The following is a 20,327-nucleotide window of genomic DNA, read 5'->3' as shown; positions in this document are numbered from 1 at the left end:
CACTTCTCGAGTTTAAAGCATCGCCTCTCCGCTATAAATACCCCTCTCCCTCGTAAACTCTCTCACAACTCCCTTTCAACCGATAAACTGCTACAATAATCATCTCAACCAGTAAAAAACACCCGACAATCATTTTATATTTGATTCAGAAGTTCGTTCGATCTTTCGTTATAAGGTAATTTTTTATAATATTTTTTTTATAATTATATATGATTATTTGAAAAAAATATTGTATTAATTGTTTTCAATTAATTTTTGTGGTTGTAAAATTGGAAAATGGAAGCATACGTCGAAATATTTTTGCCAATACGGCCAGACACGGGTAGGCATCACTAACTTAAGGTTCTTAATAAAAGGATCTAATATACGGCCAGACACAGGGGGCACACCTTTCTGACGCGTGTCATAATTGTAGGAAGACGCGATCTCTGCACCGCGCTATACCCCTACGTGGCATAAGGAGCGTCCCAAGGGCCGCGTCTTAGCCAGCGTGTATCCATGTTAGCATAAGACGCGCTTCAGGGGATGCGTCTTACCTTACGTGGCGCCAGATCAACGTAAGACACATTTCAAGGGCGCATTTCATGGATGCGCCTTTTTGCAAAATGTGTTAAATCGGTAAATAAAGATGAAAGAGTGTCTGACATATAATTAAAGTTATAAAATGTGATTTTTCGATGTAATTGCCCCAAGATTAAACATAAATAAAGAGTTGAAATAAAAATAAAAATTTATATAATTTTAGACAAAGATAGATAGAAAGTTTAAGTGACTCTTTAAGATTTAACATGTGTCGTCACTTTCTCTTTTTACTCTTTCTTACACACATTAGACTAGGGATGGTGTGCGTCGGGTTGGGTCGGGTTTTAAGCATACCCGATTCGATCCGAGAAGAAGGATACCTCCACCCGTGACGACCCGATAAAATTTGAGTTTTCACCCGATTCGACCCGACCCGATGGATAGTTTTAAAATCTGATCCGATCCGATTCGATTTAATTTTTTATTTTTTAAAAATAGACCCGACCCGATTTTTTTATTTAATAAAAAACCAATACGGCTAGGGTAATCTTAGTATATTTATTACTGGTGTTGCAGTTCTTGTCAATGAAGCTCGAAGCAGTCAATTTAAAATAAAAAAAAATGACTTGCAATCAGAAGTTCTGAGAACATAATTCAACTATGATAATGCGTAACAACAAATATTTAACAAACCATGCAGTTACACAAATGAAAGAAAAAGTACCAAAAGGCATACATTTAATTTAACAATCCTGGATGGCATTTTCCTTACTAGCAGATCATGTTCTTCCCTGGTTATCTAGACAGCAGATAACCCAATTCAAAAGATCAATTAATTTTGTATAACAAGACCGAATCAATAAAATACAGAACAAAGAAAAACAATACACGATAAAATCAAAATCAGATAACAGAAAATGAGAGAAATCAAAGTGGTAGGATTTTCTCTACCCAAAAACAAATCTCGTCAAATAATGAACCAACGAAGATGTAAACTGAAAGTTGAAGTAGAGAGACAGAGATGACTTGTAGAAATCCACTTGATTGAACCTAAAACAACATATAAGTGTAGATTAGCACTTAATTGAACCTAAAACAACATATAATTGAACCCAGAAACGGAGCTCGTCAAAGAAGGAACCAACGAAGATGTAAATCGAGTCGTTGCTTTTGCGTCGGTGGCTCTGACCTCTGTGTTAAGTGTTTGAAACTGCTGAAGGCTGAAGGAGATGCTCGGGTAGGATAGGTAAAGGGACATTAGGGAAAGTAAAAAAAAATAATAATTATTCATTTACTGTTCGGGTCAGGTCGGGTAAGATTATTTTAGCCCCCAACCCGACTCCGAAAATTTCAATGTAAAACTCAACCCAATTTGAACTCGATTTTTTTTAAAAATCCGACCCGATCGGATCAGGTCGAAACCCATCGAGTTCGAGTTCTCAAGTTCGGGTTCTATGACCATCCCTACATTACTAACATTAGACACACACGCACACTTTCCTTTTCCTATGCATTTTCTTAATCTTTAATTTTTCTGGTCCCAAAATATCCATATATTATCCATTATTGTATTGCAGATAAAATATAAAAGAATAAAAATAAATAAAAATCTTATTTTGGATCCATAAAAGAAAAAAACATATTTTTAATCCTTAATTATTGATCGTTTTGTGCTTTTTTTTACTTACATTTAATGATATTAAATGTTAAGCAAAGGAAATTTAAAAAAAGCTTCTTGCTTCAAACCATAAAGTGATTGGCAAAAAAGAAGTGATTTAATCCTTAATTACTTACTTTGATTTCCATTTTCCATTTTCCATTTTCCATCTTTTCATGTGTCATCTAAGGATGTTAAAAAAGCTTGTTTCTTCAAACCATAAAGTGATTGGCAAAAAGAAGTCTACTACAGCTGGCAAAACTAGGTAGTAGTCATTCCTTTGTTGTTAAAGTTTATACATTTTCTTTCCCCCTTTTCTTTTATCTTCTTGATTATAACTTTTAGCCAATTTTCAGCAAAACACATTACAAGAGGCTGAGAAGGGTTGCCTCAGATCCTGGGAACTCTTTGTATAATATCTGAAGAAGGGTACTCTCCCTTTTAGGGTTTTCTTGTGATTCTTGGGGCATCACTTTTCTTTAAGTTATTTTTCATGAACCCCCTCCCCCTCTCTCTCTCCCCCCCAAGTCTTTCCTTTTTGTGTTTAAGGATAAAGGGTTGGCCTTGAATTTGATCTATTTTTGGTTGTGTGGATGTTTATGTTATTTCTCTGTTTCTTGATGTATTAACTTTAGTTGCTGGAGGTAAATAAAGAGGAGTCCAGAGAAAAGAAGTTCGGAAAAAAGAGGCATAATCAAAGGTGTAAAGTCACTATTTTGGGTAGTAATTTCCACAAATGGAAGTTTGGATCCAGTTGTAGTTGACCAGATCTGACTGTAACCCAATTCTCTTTCACTACCTTGTTTCACTCACCCATAGGTTCAAAACCTGAACTTGACACCTCTTTGGACACCTTTGAGTTGATTAAGGCATGGTTAATGATATGTTAAAACCCACCATTCTTTGTTCCATTGTCATTAGTTTAGCTAAACAGTGATTAGTAGTGTGGTATTTGAAGGGGTTAAAGGGGATTTTTGATGGAGGTGTTGCCATTTAGATTAGGTAATTCACTTTGTGAAAACTCAACCTTTTCTACTTGTGTGGACATCATAATTCACAAGACTTAAGCTTTTATGGCAAATCCACTGGTATTTTAACTGATGAAGATGTTGATTGCAACTGTGATGGTATGGAAACTGAAGTAAGTAGCATGGAGTTGCCACTACCAGAAGAGGTAATGGAAGAAGTTGATATGGTAACTATTATTAAAGATAGTTGCATTGCTAGTGCTGATATTATAGCCCAAGAAAGTGAGGAAGACGATTCTTTGTCTTTGGAAGGCGATCGTGTTTGTGATATGGATAGCTTGTGTTCGTTATCTGTGGCAAGTGAGACTAGCAGCTTTTGTGGAGAGGATTTCCTTGGTTTCGATTCCACTTCTGGTGTAGACATTGAGAAAAACATATGCGGTTTGGATATTATTGCGAAAGTCGCCAAATTTGTGGAGTCGAATGTCGAAACAGGCAACAAAGATCCTATTGCTGTAGAGGTCAGCCTTGAGGAAGAGGTTGGAGATGGGTCTGAAGTGAAACTATCTGAAGGGGTTCTTCAATTGGCTCTCCAAAAGGAAGAAACTACTATGACAGTTCCGGTCCCGCGCAGTGTGTTCGAGGTGGAATATGTACCTCTTTGGGGATATACTTCTATATGTGGAAGGAGACCTGAGATGGAAGATGCAGTGGCTGCTGTGCCACGGTTCGTAAAGGTTCCAATCGAAATGCTAATTGGTGATAGGGTATTCGATGGCATGAGCAAGGGCTTTGCTCATCAGACTGCTCATTTTTTCGGGGTCTATGATGGTCATGGAGGTTCACAGGTTGGTTTTCAATTTCCTTTCTGTTAAATCACATTGGATGTTTAGGAAATAATTTTTTTGTTGTTATTTACTGTTATATAGGTTGCAAACTACTGTCGAGACCGGCTTCACTCTGCTTTGTCTGAGCAAATAGAGTTTGCTAAAGAATGTTGGAGCAATGGAAACGCAACCCATAGTTGCCACGAGCTGTGGAGAAAGGCATTCACTAATTGTTTCGTTAAAGTTGACGCTGAAGTCGAAGGACAAGCTGGTCATGAACCTGTTGCCTCGGAAACAGTTGGTTCTACTGCTGTTGTTGCCCTTATTTGTTCTTCTCATATCGTTGTAGCAAATTGTGGAGATTCAAGGGCAGTTCTATGTCGTGGTAAAGAGCCCATGGCTTTGTCCGTGGATCATAAAGTAAGAGACTGAATTTTACCTTCGTATCTTATTGTATTTGTACGTCAACTGTCGGAAACTTATACCCTTCTGTTTTTATTTTGTTCAAATTTCGTAGCCAAATCGAGAAGACGAATATGAAAGGATCGAAGAATCTGGAGGCAAGGTTATTCAATGGAATGGACATCGGGTTTTTGGTGTTCTTGCAATGTCAAGGTCCATTGGTATGTCTTCAGTTTATGCCTTCTGAACTTTAGTCATTATTGTGTTTCTAAGGTTTGATCGCCTATATGCAAAGCAAAATACAAGATTTATCTCTTGTGGATTACTATATATAAAAATCTGCTCATTTATTTAGGTGTGGCATCTGCAGTATCTATTTTACGCCTGCTTTAAGTCTAGCTTTTTCGATAGTTTTATATGCATATAGTATTCAAAATATGCAGCTATTCTATAGCCCTTGATTGAACGGTGATCGGTGAATGTTAAAGAGAGTAATAGATTATAAATATCCATGCATGCTTTTCTTTTCATGCATTAACAGTATTTGCTTGGTAATATAAGCTTTGGGTCGGGAAAAATAAGTCGTAATAATGCATGCGTTCTGGGGGCATAATCACTCTCGGTTGATACGTAGTAAATAATTTGAGTGGACGGATGAATTAAAAGAAACGAGAATAATCATTCTTGATGTTTCAGGTGACAGATATTTGAAGCCCTGGATCATTCCAGAACCAGAAGTAATGTTTGTCCCTAGAGTGAAAGAAGACGAATGCCTCATTTTAGCCAGTGACGGTCTATGGGATGTTATGACAAACCAAGAAGCATGCGACCTGGCTCGTAGACGAATACTTCAATGGTACAAAAAGAACGGTGCAACCCTGACTTCAGAAAGGGGGGAAACAATCGATCCTGCGGCTCAAGCAGCAGCCGAATACCTTTCGAACCGAGCTCTCCAAAAAGGAAGCAAGGACAACATCACAGTACTTGTGTTGGATCTGAAAGCTCAAAGGAAATTCAAGAGTAAGCCATGATTTAGTTTCTCCAACTTTGCCATATTGACAAAATCCATACGGTTTGAATATAGCTTTTCTCCATTTGTATGTACACTATAGAACATGAAGCACGCACCATTGTATTTCTGGTGCATCTCCATTGTTTTAAGTTCTGGGTATTATAAGTCATTAGCCATGCCGTAGGAAATAGGCGATTATGTGGATTTCCATGCTTTCAGACATCGTGGGAAAATGTATTCATTGTGCCTCCGAGTTGAAAAAATCACTCAGAGGCATTTGTTTTGTATTATTTTCGACTCCATGGTGCTTATAAAAGTTAGCAAGTTCTGGTTCATGGCATTTTATTTACTATTTGTTCTGACAGAAAAAAGAAATAGATTTCAAGTAAAACAATTTACTTCTGTTAATTCCTTTCTGGGTTTTAATGATCAGTCTAAGGTTGAACAAAGTGTTATTCAAGCTATTGATTTGCTCTGCCATTGAAACTATTGATATCGATGAGATGCTTAAAGATTGTGACACTAATATTGACGAGGCAGAACATGTTTTGAATGTCTACTGCTCCAATGTTTACACTGAGGAAGATGGTGAAGATGAATCCATACAAGAGAAGAGTACATGTTCTAAACTAATGAGTTTGGAGAGGTGGTCAGATTTTCATGACCTATTGATTGGAGAATCGTCGGTATTGGAATCTTTATCTGCATAGGATGAGTTTATGGAGGTTAAATCACATGTACCGGAATCTATCAACCAACTTTTCTGCAACTAAAGTTGTCAAAGACTGTAGTCCAATAAGAACCAGTTTACAGTTGAATATACATTCAAATGTAATCAAGTCATCGCTTGATAAATGAAGCAATAGCTAAAGTTGTTAGCATTTTTTCTGTGCCTTTTCATTGCAATCACTTGGCTCACCAAGAAGTCTATAATTTCATTGATGATTTCGGATTACTATCAGAGATATTCCATCGTGTGTTCAAAGAACAGATCTGAACAACCTCCACCGCTTCTCCTAAGTTACAAACAGACCCCTAACGCTTGTCGTTGACACTATAATAGAATCAACTTATAATTGAAACTCAGGGTTCTGCAAAAGCTAATATAGTCTGGTCCTTGGATTTTCTTACAGATACCTACATGGATAGAAATGGACGGAGACATTTTCGATGTACTACGCGGACTATGTGATCGTTGCAGATCAATGTTGGCCTTATGTGGGAGTTGGCTCTGAGATAATAGTAATGGTGAATTGTTGACTGATTCAAGAAGCACTGTGGTGACTGTGGATCCCCTCGTACGTTGTGATTACGTAACTTGGATCATCCCTGTCTCTTTCAACTCTTTTCTTCACGGGACATCCTTCAACCGAGCATCGATAGTAGTTCCTATCAATCAGACAATAAGAAATGAACACAACAGAGTTAAAACCTCAAGTTTGAAGATTAAAAGCATACAAGCATTGGCTAAAATACCTCGGATTTGGGCTGTTCTTCACCATTTTCTTCCCATATTTCCTCCATCTGTATCCATCATCCAGTATCTCGACCTCGGATTTCGTCTTGAATGCATATCTTCCTTTGACTTCCCTCCTCTCCCTCACAGTTTCATTTTCTCCTATCAACACAGAGAAGCATGATTCTCACCCAGTGAACACATACATAATATAAGAACAAGTTCCAAGTAATTTTCATTACCAGATACTTGAAGGAGGCTGCTAGTGCCAGCAGAATCATTAATCACATTAGCTTGATTAAAAGGTATCTGAATTGACCCTGAGATGACAGCTTCAGGATAATCCTCGAGCCAACCGTCGAAAGTCCAGTCATCAGGGAACTCGAAATCAGATCGATAGGCACGGTCGCTTTCCGCCGAGTCCGGCGGCTTAAAACCATCGTTAGACATCTATCTAGATAAACTAAAAGACTGCTGTCTAATGGTATCAGCATACACCTATACAGATATTACATTCTGCTTCATTATCTGCAAGGTGGTTTCGCCATGACCTTCCTATGACATTTACAGGAAGCTTCAGTGGTTGATGTTGAAACAACATGCCTAAATATTTAGACAAGTCAAAAGTGATTAAGACCCCTAACTATGATCAGCATTATTCTGGTCTTTGGTCTTTACATTTAGAGCTGAAGTCAATTGGATAAATATATATATAGGTAATAAATTATGCCTTTTCAATTCAACGATAAACCTGGTTCCTGGAAGCCAGACTGCGGAATTTGTATATATTTCTAGTCCACTATATATTATTTTGAATAATGGTGAAATCAACTATTTACTGCCCATCTTTCCATGTCATATATATATATATTATAAGGACCACATTTTTCTCTCTATATTCTTCACCAGGATGGAAAATTGTAGATAGAAACATGGAAGGATTTTTATAGTAAATTACACATAGGTCACTTGTTTATTAGTAAGACTATAAACGAGTCATTCAATTTCAAAAGATTATATATGAATCACTCAATTAATCGATTGTTACAAACAATGAAATAAATCATTAACTCATTAAATATTATGCACCTTTCTGATGTAATATATTTTATTCATAGAAAATATTTGATTTCAAAAAGTTACAATAAAGTCACTCAAATTTCACTTCAACGAGAGACCAATGACCAAACCCTAAAACATATTTATTATTCCAAACAAACAAACCCTGAATCATTTCATGCTGACGTGCATACGTTTATTTGATCAGGAAAAAACTAGTGGAGAAAATGGTTTTTATAAGAAAATATTTTCAGCTTTTTAAATTTAGTTATTAGTATATATTTAAATAGGGTGAAATCCATAGGCCGTAGGTCGCCATGCACTCCTGGCGACCTTGTAGGTCGCCATGCACTCCGGGCGACCTACCCTTGCTCAAACAGAGAGAATGAACGTGTTGCATGACACATGCACGTCCCAACACATAGGTCGCCATGCCCTCCGGGCGACCTTGTAGGTCGCCATGCACTCCGGGCGACCTACCCTCGCTCGGCTTCCCTCGGATTCCTTCGCATAGCTCGCTCGGTTGCCCTCGGATGCCCTCGCATAGCTCGTTCGGATGGCCTCGGTCGGATGGCCTCGGATGCTCTCGAATGGCCTCGGTCGGATGGCCTCAGATGCCCAGCGTGTTGGGACGTGCATGGCACATGCAATCTCTTGTAGCTTGCCGGGAAGACATGGCGACCTACGATCAACACTGTGGATTTCACCTTATTTTAACAATTAATCTTGGGAGTGCTTTATCTTGTAAATTAATTTTTTCCAGAACATTATCTCGAAAGTTTTTCCCTATATAACCCCTTCACTCTTTTAATACTTTAGGTTATGTGTTATGATTTGTCAGAATCACGAGCAGCCAAAATTAAAACTATAGATTAATGTATTAAATCTTATATTAGTTTTTTATAACACTTTAGCTTTAGTAGAATTACGATGCAAAGATTGTTGTGTGGTTTAAAATTTATATAACAATTATAATTATAATAATTGAATATATTAGATTTTTATCAATATTAATCATAACAGTGATTTTGATTTGCATAGGAACTAAAGCTTGAGGCTTACATATCGCATCTTAATTCAACTGTGTTAATCACTTATTTAATATCATAAACTTAAGGCGAGATGCATGTTATTTTACTTGTATAAATCCGTGATGCCGTCAATGTCGTCTTGTTTAAGTACCCTTTTCTGTCCACCTGGGAATATTGCGTACATCACTGCTTCTTCCTTCTGACTATGATTCAACCCAAGAATATGTCCTAATTCATGCAGGGCTATCGATTCTATGTCCACTTGGGTTGTATTTTCTGCAGGATTAGTGCTCCAAATCTCATCTGCATCGAACTGAAGAAACGAATACCTAGATTGTGGAGGAGTAGCATGAGCCACAACATTAGGCCGATATCTATCTAGTGGCCCGTCAAATGGCTCTCCATCCCCATGAAATCGTCGAAAGAATCCGATCCCGATATCGGTGTTAGCGCCCGGTGTCGTGTTCTCTCTGAACGTGAATTTAGAAGCGTTTCTCCATGTTTGGAACGCTCGAGCAATGGCTAGTTTCAGATCTTGAAGATCAAGCACCTGAGAAGAATTAGATAAGTAATTGTAGGTGAGGTCGTACTTGAACCATTTCATCCTCCCGTCGAAAAGGACATAGTTAGAGGTTTGTTCAATGTTAATATCAGGCACACCGCAACGAGGGGTCGACATTGCTTTCAACGTATTAGGATCGATCTTACCGGTTACGTTTAGACGGTAAAATTGTTGGTATGCTCTGAGAGCAAACTCTAAAGCATAATCGAACTTATCATCCATTTCATCATTGATCTCATGAGGATAATAGCCGTAGGCTTTCAGGAATGCTTCACTTTATTAATCTCATACACAACATCTCCTTTCTGGGTTTCTTTAAGATTCGGAAAGGATTCGAATTTGAGAGGTCTCGAATTCGCTGCAAAAGGATGCAACACTAAGAACATAAGGATTGCTCCAAAAAGATTATGAGAAAATTTGGCTGCCATTGGAAGCCTTGTGAACAAATTGTATTATTGATTGCTTTAGTGTGTGTTTTGATGCTTGCTTTCACTCCTATTTATAAGGTCAGTAAACTAACAGGTCATTAATTTGTGTTAATTACTACGTTTTGGTTGATTTTCTAGCCCACATGTATTAAATTTAATTTCTCAATATAAAAATTATTTAAATTCATAAATTTAATTCAAATAGTGTTAAATATTCAAGTTTGTGGAAGTGTAGATTTTTTTTAACAATTACATTTATTTTATTTATTTATTTAATCTTGCGCAGCCAAAATTGAAATTATAGATTAACGCATTAAAGTATGTTAATAAATCCACTCCCTTGTTCGTAAGTTTAATTGCAACTAAACTTTAAATATAAAACAGTTGAGGAGGTAATAGATACAGGGGACCGAAGGTTAGGGATGGTCATTTCACTTGGATTAAGTGGATTTTTATCTAGTTCGATCCTGTTAGTTGATTTTTTATTTTGAAAACTCAAATTCAGGTCGAGTTAATTTTTTTTAGTATAGAGTCGAATCAAGTTCATATTTATAATGAAAAATTCAGTTTAATCTGATGTAGTATTATACTTATTCTTTATATATTTTAGGGGTTATTACAATCATATCTATTTTTATTTTTTTCCAATTAATTTGATTTAACGAAAATGAATTTTATATATAGGTCATATCAAATGCATGTCTTAACCTAAAAAAATTGAGTCAGGTTTTAAGTGGGATGAAATTCTCTTAAAACCGACTTGGATTGGGTACGGGTGGAGGGGTTTAATTTTCGGGTAGACAAAACCTTGACTCGAGCCATGGCCGAGCTTGCGGGGGGGGGGGGTCGGAGGGGCAATTTCCTCTAAAACTTTTATATTCTTATATAATTTAGATATTTTATTTATATTTTTTTATTAATAATTAATTTTAGTCCTCTAAATTTTTATAAATTTATCTCCATAGGTCATAGTGTTGTGGAATTCAGGTTAATTTCCACTAATAATAACAAATTCACCTTGAAAACTATTAACTAGGTGACTAGTATGAAAACGATTGTACTAAAAATCACCCCAATGTAGATTCACAGGAAAGAGTGGAGGGGTCACAATGGTCCATCTTAAAACTCACTCTCCTTAGACAGAACTACCAAGACAAGTAATTTTAATAGGACAATAATTAACAATAACTATACCCGACAATAGCTATTAAATAGACATAAAAGAGAACACCAAAATTTAACGAGGTTCGGCCAAAATTATGCCTATGTCCTTGAACACTACTAAAATAATATTTCACTAATAGAGGAAATATTACCAATAGAGAAAATATTACAAAGAGAGAGAAAGAGTACAAATAACCTTTAATATAGAAGAATGCTTATATTTGTGAGATACAAAACTAAGGAGGAGGAGGGTTCTATTTATAAAAAAAGAATTTTCCCTCCTCTTTATACAAAACCAATGTGGGATTCAAAATTTGTCAAAAAACCAACAAATCTCCACCTTGGCAAATTCCACACACATCTCTCAAAAATCCAATCTTCAGTAGCGTCTGCAAATTCATCTTTCAATTTGTAACAATATTGACAAAGTCTAAACAATGTTTAAATTTGACCGCAGTTACCACTTTTGTCAACATATCAGTAGGATTCTTAGTGGTCTGAATCTTCTGGATTATGACTCCACCTTCTTCTAGAATCTCTCGTACAAAGTGATATTGAACATCGATGTGCTTCGTCCTTGCATGGTAAACCTGGTTCTTTGCTAAATGAATAGCACTCTGACTGTCACAATGCACTTTGATGTGCTTCTGTTCCATTCCCAATTCACCAAGCAACCCTTGAAGCCAAATTTCCTCCTTCACAGCCTCTCTAACTGCCATATACTATGCCTCTGTAGTAGATAAAGCCACTGTTGACTGTAAGGTGGACTTCCAACTGACTGGTGCCTTTGCAAATGTAAACACATAACCAGTAGTTGATCAACGCTTGTCCAAATCACCTGCATAGTCTGAATCACAATACCCAACTACACACTAACCATCTTGTTTGTCCTGCTGAAAGACCAAACCAACATCTACGGTGTTCAGAATATACCGCAGAATCCATTTCACAGCTTGTCAATGCTCCTTTCCAGGATCATGTATATACATGTTCACAACCCCAACTGCCTGTGAAATATCGGGTCTCGTACACACCATTGCATACATCAAGCTACCAACAGCACTTACATACGGAACCTTTGACATGTATTCCCGTTCTGTATCATCCTTAGGTGGTATGGATGCACCGAGCTTGAAATGAGGAGCAAGAGGTATACTAACTAATTTTGACTTCTTATTCATGCCAAAACATTTTAGTACCTTCCTCATATATTCTTTCAAAGACAAACAAAGCCTCCCCAATTTCTTATCCCTTGATATATCTATGCCTAGAATCTTCTTCGCTTCACCAAGATCATTCATCTCAAACTCCTTGTTCAATTGAGTCTTTAGTTTCACAATTTCTGTCTGACTCCTGGAAGCTATCAGCATATCATCAACATAAAGAAAAAGATATATATAGGATCCATCTTTTAGCTTGCGTAAATACACACAGTGGTCATATTTTATTCTTGTGTACTTCTGCCCTATCATAAACTTGTCAAATCGCTTATACCACTGCCTTGGAGATTGCTTTAATCCGTACAACGATTTTTCTAATTTGCACACCTTCTTTTCTTTTTCAGGAACTTTGAATCCATCTGGCTGGGTCATGTAGATTTCCTCATCCAAGTCTCCATGTAAAAATGTAGTTTTTACATCCATCTGAACTAGTTCCAAATCCAACTGCGCTACCAAAGCCAACAAAATTCTGATAGAGGAATGTTTTACAACTGGAGAAAATACTTCATTATAATCATCTCCCTCCGTTTGAGCATTGCCTTTAGCCACCAATCTTGCTTTGTAGTGGATGTTATTCTTGTCAGAAAATCCATATTTTTTTGCATATACCCACTTGCACCCAATTGCCTTCTTTCCCTTCGGAAGACTAGCTAGTTTCCACGTATGATTCTTTTGAAGGGATTGCATTTCTTCATTCATGGAGATCCTCCACTTTTTATGTTCTGAACTTTGGACTGCTTCATTAAAAGTGACAGGAACGTCATCAATTGCAATTGGTGATGCAAAAGAGACCATATCAGCATAACAAGAAGGTTGTCTAATAGTCATCTTTCCCTTTCTGAGTGCAATTGATTCATGTTGTTGTGGAGGTTCTTGGGTCTGAACATCTTCTTCATCTTACTCTTCTTCTACCATAGGAGAGTTAACATCAGTTTCTTTACTAGCTGGGACAATTCTGCTTCCTTCAAACTCTACCTGTTTGGGAGTTTCATATGTTTGCTCCAATTTTTCTGAAGTCACCTTTCTCAACATGGTAGATTCATCAAAGGTAACATCCATGTTGAAGATTATTTTCTTTGTTTCTGGACACCAAAGACGATAGTCTTTAACACCAGAGGTGATCCCCATAAAGATCGCCTTCTTTCATCTTGGATCCAACTTTGACTCCTTAACATGGTAGTATGCAGTGGAACCAAACACATGTAATGAATCATAATTTGTAGCAGGTTCTCCAAACCTTTTCTATAATGGTTTTTTACCACCAATAGCAGTCGATGGTAAGCGGTTGACAAGGTGATAAGCATAGACCAAAGCCTCAGCCCAAAATTCTTTGCCTAACCCAGCATTAGACAACATACACCAAACCTTCTCCACTAATATCTTATTCATACGCTCTGCCACCCCATTCTGTTGTGGTGTATATTTGACAGTGAAGTGTCTGACAATACCTTCTTCTTCACAGACTTTCAGAAATGAATCATTTTTGTACTCTTCACCATTATCTGTACGGAGACGTTTAATTTTTCTGCCTGTTTGAGTCTCCACCATCTTTTTCCATTTAAGGAAAAATCCTAGCACCTCATCCTTTGTCTTCATTGTATACACCCAAACTCTCCGGGAAAAATCATCAACAAAGGTGACATAATAGTGTGTTCCTCCTAATGAAGTTGTCTTGTAAGGCCCTCATATATCTGAATGAACATAATCCAAAATACCTTTAGTATCATAGATTGTTGATCCAAATTTCACCATCGTTTTCTTCCCTTTGATGCAATGCTCACAAAAAACTAATTTGCAAGCCTGAGCACCGTTCAATAATCCTTGATCTATCAGCAATTTCAAGGATTTTTTACCAACATGCCTCAAGCGCATATACCATAACATGGTTGCTTCTGACTCTTGTTCATCAATAGAAGCTGCCACTACTGTTGTCACAACAATTGTACTACCCAGAAAGTAATACACATTGTTTCTTTTCTGGATTCCCTTCATTATCACCAGTGCACTAGAGATAATCCTCATAATCTCATCTTTTGCCCTCATTTCTAAACCTTTTGACTCTAAGGTTCCCACAGAGATGAGATTTCTCATTAAATCTGGTACATAATGGACACATGTTAAGGTTCTGATTGATCCATTCTGATTCCTCAAGCGAATTAAATCAATCCCAAGTGTGTCAATAGGGGAATTATTTGTTGTGTAGACAATTCCACCTTTTAGTTATTTAAAATCAAATAATCATTCTCTATTGGGGGTCATATAGTGGCTACAAGTTGAATCTAACAACCATGAATTAGAATAGCTGGTTGATGGCATAGCAGCGAATGCGAAATCTGAATATGCATCATCATACTCGACCACATTTGACTCTGAGATGCCTTTCCCCTTTCAGGTTTGCCTTTATTCTTTAGCCTAGGACATTCTTTCTTTCAGTGCCCTTTTTCTCGACAAAAGGCACATTCATCTTAGCTCAATCTGGACTTTGACTTCGATCTCCCTTTCCTTCCTTTATTCTGACTCTTCGAACGACATCTAACAACAAGAGTTTCTGCTTCGACACTTGTGTTTTCTTGTTTGTCTTTCTTTCTCAATTCATAACTATACAAGGCAGCAGTTACTTCACTAAGAGACACATCAACCTTCTCACGAAGTAGAGTAGTTTCAAGATACTCAAACTCATCAGGAAGTGATCCCATCAACATCAGAGCCATATCTTCATCTTCAAAAGTCACGTCCATATTCATCAGATCAGTCATCAACTGATTAAAGCTAGTAATGTGATCATTTATAGTGGGACCTAGTACATAGTTGAAGCGGAACAATCTCTTTTTCATGTAAAGCTTGTTCTGACCGCTTTTCTTCAAAAAATTATCCTCCAGTACCTTCCACAATTTACTTGCAAAAGTTTCCTTAGAAAATGCATATTTCTTCTCTCTAGAAAGACACAATTGAATAGTACCACATGTCAATCTATTGATCATCTTCCATTCTTTCTCCTCAACATCATCTGGTTTCTCTCATTCAATAGCAATGTCTAGACCCTGCTGAAATAGGGCATCTAGAACCTCACTTTGCCACATGCCGAAATAACTAGTGCCTTAAAACTCTCCACTGCAAATCTAACATTTGTCACAACATTTCTTGCCAAAATTGAAGATGAATAAGCAGTTGACGACGATGTGGATGTTTTTGTGTCGTCTTTCATTTCTGCTACAAATTCTATTTAATAACTGTCAATGTAGAATGTCAATTAGCCCAAGGAAATTTTTTTCTGATGTGGAAGATCAGCCTAAGCCGCAACCACAGAGCATACTAAAATAAACGAAAAGCTTCGATACCAATTGTTGTGGAATTCGGGTTAATTTCCACCAATAATAACAAATTCACCTTGAAAACTATTATCTAGGTGACTAGTGTGAAAACGATTGTACTAAAAATCACCACAAGGTAAATTCCCAAAAAAGAGTTGAGAGGTCACAATGGTCTCTCTTAAAACTCATTCTCTTTAGACAGAACTACCAAGACAGATAATTTTAATAGGGCAATAATTAACAACAATTATACCCGACAATAGCTATTAAATAGACATAAAAGATAACACCAAAATTTAACGAGGTTCGGCCAAAATTATGCCTATGTCCTCGAACACTACTAAAATAATATTTCACTAATAGAAGAAATATTACAAAGAAAGAGAAAGAGTACAAATAACCTTTAATATAGAAGAAGACTTATATTTGTGGGATACAAAACTAAGGAGGATGAGAGCTCTATTTATAACAAAAGAATTTCCCCTCCTCCTTATAGAAAACCAATGTGGGATTCAAAATTTGTCAAAAAACCAACACATAACATAAAATCTTGCGTCCGTTCTTAATAATAGAATTAGATTTAACCTCATCTTACTAGCTTTTTTATCTTATTGATCTATTTCTAATTTCAACTCTCAATTTAGTTTTTTCATATTAATAAACATTCCTAAACATCTCATATATATCCCGTTTGAAATATAATAAAATCAATTATCTTTATATAATTACTCAAAATCAATATTTTCTAATAATCTTTTATTTCACAATTTATCTATAAATTTACCGGTCTGGTCTTTCTATAATGATTTTGAATATTTCTCTATACCTACAATTTTAATTATTAGGTTTATTTATTGTATGTATATCTATATTCAATATTATATATATATTTATTTTACTACAAAATATACTTCTATTTTATTTTACGAACAACACAACAATCCTCCCTTGTCCCAACTCTCTACTAGAAGAAGATCAAGCAATCTTTAGAGAGACTGGTTGTTCATCAGAAACCAGAGGAAGAAGGTCTGCAACTTCCATATATATACATATATATATATATATATATATATATATATATAGAAAAAAGAGGGGAAAAAATTCTAAAAACAATTACTTATACATACAAACTGACATAGTTATGATGATTAGATGTCGAAATTATTTGTGTAGGATAAGGCTGGCGACGGCCTTCTCCTCGGCCCTACCACATGGTCAACTTTCTGGAAAATATTTACATTGAGGCGAATGGTGTGAGCTAGAAGAAGAAGAGCCATCACCAAAAGCCACACCACAAGAGCATAGTCGAGTATCCGAGAGACATTTAGTTCCTGTGCCTTTGGGGTGAAAACCAGAAGTGAAATTCTGTACGTAAACGTCATGGCTGAGATAGCAACCCACATGATCACAGTCAAAATCCACATGAAGAACCTTCGTTTGAAAGGCAACCCTGTTATCAGCAACAAGATGATGCTCATCGATGCGATGAAACTTATCGTGTTTGCAGCAAGGTACTGACCATAATAACTCTGGTTTCGATACGCTGATATCGATGTCCCCGCCTCGTGTGTTCCATCAGTGATGTTGTTGCCTTGGGGTGCTTGTAACAAACCATCTTGCCATAGACCACCAGGAGGGGTTAGTCCAGCTTGGAAAGACATTGTTGCCATAAGTGATGCCACTACCATCAATGAATCTCGTTTCCTTGTGAGCCAATCTTCCTTCTTGAAAGTCTTTTCCACCCAGTGGTATTCTTTGGCTGGTTGATTGGTTGGAACATCTCGAGCAAACAGAGGTGTTGCTTCTTTCCTCAATCGAACCGTTCGAGGCCCCGAATTAGATATTTCCTCCGCTTTTAGAGCGCCAGCCTCTCGAAGGGATTCAGCCATCTCAAAGTCTTTCAATCCTCTCCTACTCTGTCCAAGAACATCTAATGCAGTTAAACCGTATGCATTGAGACCGTTCACTTCGACGCAGGTACTGGAAAGCAAGAATTTCATTATCTGCAAATTTTTACCAGTATACACATCTGATTAATATCAATAGCAATAGAAAGGGTTAGAACTGATATATTATGGTGATCCAATCTAATCCATACCTCAATTTGCTTGTAAGCAAGTGCTAGGTGCAATATAGACATGCCATACTCATCTTTAGCATTTACAATTTCATGGTCATTCATTACCTCAACCAACAGCCTTAAAGCCTCAAATTGTCCATACTTGACACACAAATGCAATATGGTTTCTCCCAATGCCACCGCGACCCGAGCTGCCTGTGGTCTAACACGGACTAGCTCCTTCAAAACTCCAACCTGGCCTTTCATGGCTGCAAGATGAAGAGGATTTCTTTTTTCTTTATCAACAGCCAGACACATGTCAGGGCTCACAAGTAGCAACACTTTAACTATCTCAACATACCCTTTTGCCGATGCCAAGTGAAGTGGCGATGAACCCTTTGAATCTACTTCTTTGGTGAACTCTGGCTTTCTTTGTATAATCTCCTTGACGAAATCTGTATGTCCAAGCATAGCTGCAACATGTAAAGGAGTCTCAACGGCGTAATTAACGAGCGCCCGATCGAGAAGCAACCGATCTTGTCGGATTAATTCTAACAAAACCGTTACGTTCCCTTCTTCTGCTGCTTCATAAAGCTTGTTTTCCAATGTTGCCGCCATTTTTGTCTTGTGTTCGAAACTGCAGATGATAGCTTAAATAGCTGCAAACGAAAGAATTTTCAAGCCCAATGTGATGGAAAAGTCGACATTCCTGGTGATGTCTGCAAAACCGTTGAATGGGTTTATAATTTTATAAAACGAGTTAAAGTTGACTAAGAAACATGTATGAGCAGTTGAGCACCACATTCAGTGAAGAGATTATCTATGGAAAAATCAAAAGATTGCAGCATTTGACAGCAGGTGGGGAAATTTGATCGAGTAGCCGACTGAAAACATTTCTATTGATTGTTAAATGTTTCACACTGTATGCATGGAAATGTTGGGTTTAGTCCCAGCACTGTGCAATATTTTCCGTCTTTGAACTTTGACCAATTCTATATTTGAAAAGATACCCAGAAAATATGAGTTATTTGGATTCAACAGTGGATAAAAACAAATCGATCAATTCAGCTGAGCCGCTTGGACCAAGTGAGAAGTAAAAGAAAAAACAACAAAACCCCTTTTTTGTTTCTGATTTTTACAGCTAATAGAAGCTAGAAAGTCATAAATTTCCCTGTTATTTTCTGCTTAAAGTTCCTAACTTTTTTGTCCTAATTCTAGAATACTAAAAACACATAGTGAATTTCCAATTTTCGTTACCTTTTGGTAATCTTCTTCACTCTCAAGCTAAGAGCTGAGTTGGTTTGGGATTAATTTTGGTGAAAGGATAACAGCAAAGGAATCAGATTTTACTTGGTTGAGCTAAACAAATTACAAAGGTGGCGAAAATGAACTTAAGTGCAGCGGAGGATGATTCAGTGTCAGAGATTCATATATCAACCGATATAGATTGGCATATGCTTGATAAATCTAGGTTCTTTTTTCTTTGTGCCGCTTTGTTTTCAAGTGTATCAGCTGCTCTTTACCCCCGTAGTAGTGCTGAAAACTGGGCAACAAGGTTCATCCACTAAAGTTTCTTGCTTTAAAATGTCTTCTCCATCATGAAATATGAAGGATTTAGAGGATTCTATAAGAGTTCTGGTACCTCTTTGATCGGAACAATCCCAGCTGGAGCAGCTTCTGGGTTGGACCCCAACTGATGTTGTAGAACTTATGGTTTAAGGATGCAATGATATCAATAGTAGCAAAAATGTAAATCCCAATGCGAAATTTTGTAGATTGGTCTTGATGCGTTTAGGGAAATTGTACACGCAGATGGTCCTAATGGACTATATAGGGGATTTGGGATCTCGATTTTGACTTAAGCACCGGCACCGGCACCCGCCGTTTGGTGGGCGTCTTACTTTGTTGCACGCAAGCTCATTTGGAGTTGTTGCATTGGTTACTCAATGTGTAAGAAACATGAGTTTGGTGGTTTTAGGTCTGATTCAAAGGCCTTGGTGGCGGTCCAAGGGCTAAGTGCAGCCATGGCTAGTGGGTTTTGGCTTTGATCACCGTGCCATTTGACACCATCAAGACCAAATTAGAGGTACTGGATGGGGAAGAGAATACGGTGAGAGAACCATAGAACGTTCTGCAAACAGTTCGGAATTTAGTACAAGGCGGATTGGCAGCTTGTTACAGAGGATTCGGCCCCGATGGGAATCAATTACTATCTCTGCAACAACCATGTTCACTACGTATGAGTTCTTGGAGCGGTTATAAGACCCAATAGCCCTCAACAACATGAAAAGAGAGGCTGAGGCCTTTATCCAGTTTGCTTAGTAAAGGGGTTTCGAATTGTAAATTATTTTCTTCCTTTGGCTTGCTAATGATGAGCATCACCTGCATGTTAATGTGTAAAGTATATCTACCAGTTTTCCTTCCTTTTTTTTCTTCATCTGGATCATTCTTAATAATAATATAAAGAAGAGAATATTCAAACATAAAATCAAGTCTTCCCTTCCAATTGCAGGAAGAAATGATTATAAATATCCAATTTTTACAATCAAATCAAACAGTAAGTACACAACCTACATAAGGAGGTGTAGTCAAGTTAGTTTGTAGTAGATGTGTCCTTTAATGTATGAGACCTGTGTTTACTTGCAATAT

General features: G+C 37.1%; 4 protein-coding genes and 1 pseudogene across 5 annotated transcripts; 2 read left to right on the top strand and 3 right to left on the bottom strand.

Moving 5' to 3' along the window:
• The first annotated feature begins 2,410 nt into the window (after window positions 1-2,410).
• Window positions 2,411-20,058, top strand: LOC120192571 (annotated as a pseudogene).
• Window positions 2,462-5,723, top strand: LOC120192569 (protein phosphatase 2C 53-like). Of its 2 annotated transcripts, XM_039195326.1 has the most exons (7): window positions 2,462-2,813; window positions 2,854-3,190; window positions 3,238-3,254; window positions 3,294-3,995; window positions 4,077-4,394; window positions 4,492-4,597; window positions 5,073-5,723. In XM_039195326.1, the coding sequence occupies exons 2-7, from the start codon at window positions 3,157-3,159 to the stop codon at window positions 5,405-5,407; spliced, it is 1,512 nt and encodes a 503-aa protein (XP_039051257.1). In that variant the 5' UTR covers window positions 2,462-2,813; window positions 2,854-3,156; the 3' UTR covers window positions 5,408-5,723. The 2 variants fall into 2 exon arrangements, with proteins under 2 accessions (XP_039051257.1, XP_039051258.1); XM_039195327.1 differs by having other exon boundaries at window positions 2,854-3,252; window positions 3,292-3,995.
• LOC120192573 (probable WRKY transcription factor 50) lies at window positions 6,307-7,313 on the bottom strand. The gene is made up of 3 exons (XM_039195330.1): window positions 7,087-7,313; window positions 6,865-7,006; window positions 6,307-6,777 (listed from the first exon to the last, which is right to left on the bottom strand). The coding sequence occupies exons 1-3, from the start codon at window positions 7,292-7,294 to the stop codon at window positions 6,654-6,656; spliced, it is 474 nt and encodes a 157-aa protein (XP_039051261.1). The 5' UTR covers window positions 7,295-7,313; the 3' UTR covers window positions 6,307-6,653.
• On the bottom strand, window positions 9,038-9,735 carry LOC120192529 (metalloendoproteinase 1-like). Its single transcript, XM_039195297.1, has one exon. The coding sequence runs from the start codon at window positions 9,716-9,718 to the stop codon at window positions 9,038-9,040; it is 681 nt and encodes a 226-aa protein (XP_039051228.1). The 5' UTR covers window positions 9,719-9,735.
• Window positions 16,768-18,327, bottom strand: LOC120192528 (ankyrin repeat-containing protein BDA1-like). The gene is made up of 3 exons (XM_039195296.1): window positions 17,718-18,327; window positions 17,378-17,622; window positions 16,768-17,347 (listed from the first exon to the last, which is right to left on the bottom strand). Exons 1-3 carry the CDS (start codon window positions 18,294-18,296, stop codon window positions 16,768-16,770), a joined length of 1,404 nt encoding a protein of 467 aa, XP_039051227.1. The 5' UTR covers window positions 18,297-18,327.
• Window positions 20,059-20,327: the final 269 nt, after the last annotated feature.

This window comes from Hibiscus syriacus, unplaced genomic scaffold (assembly GCF_006381635.1).
Source record: "Hibiscus syriacus cultivar Baekdansim isolate YM2019G1 unplaced genomic scaffold, ASM638163v2 tig00116975_pilon, whole genome shotgun sequence".
Classification (NCBI taxonomy): Eukaryota; Viridiplantae; Streptophyta; class Magnoliopsida; order Malvales; family Malvaceae; genus Hibiscus; species Hibiscus syriacus.
This window is presented reverse-complemented; position numbering and strand designations above follow the sequence as displayed.

Coding starts and splice junctions, on each gene's coding strand:
- LOC120192569 (XM_039195326.1), top strand. CDS start 3,157: ATGGAGGTGTTGCCATTTAGATTAGGTAATTCAC. Junction 4,395..4,491: donor CTTTGTCCGTGGATCATAAA/GTAAGAGACTGA, acceptor CAAATTTCGTAG/CCAAATCGAGAAGACGAATA. Junction 4,598..5,072: donor TGCAATGTCAAGGTCCATTG/GTATGTCTTCAG, acceptor TTGATGTTTCAG/GTGACAGATATTTGAAGCCC.
- LOC120192573 (XM_039195330.1), bottom strand. CDS start 7,294: ATGTCTAACGATGGTTTTAAGCCGCCGGACTCGGCGGAAAGCGACCGT. Junction 7,007..7,086: donor CAGCCTCCTTCAAGTATCTG/GTAATGAAAATT, acceptor CTGTGTTGATAG/GAGAAAATGAAACTGTGAGG. Junction 6,778..6,864: donor AAGAACAGCCCAAATCCGAG/GTATTTTAGCCA, acceptor TCTGATTGATAG/GAACTACTATCGATGCTCGG.
- LOC120192529 (XM_039195297.1), bottom strand. CDS start 9,718: ATGGATGATAAGTTCGATTATGCTTTAGAGTTTGCTCTCAGAGCATAC.
- LOC120192528 (XM_039195296.1), bottom strand. CDS start 18,296: ATGGCGGCAACATTGGAAAACAAGCTTTATGAAGCAGCAGAAGAAGGG. Junction 17,623..17,717: donor TTGCTTACAAGCAAATTGAG/GTATGGATTAGA, acceptor AAAAATTTGCAG/ATAATGAAATTCTTGCTTTC. Junction 17,348..17,377: donor GTTCCAACCAATCAACCAGC/CAAAGAATACCA, acceptor GGAAAAGACTTT/CAAGAAGGAAGATTGGCTCA.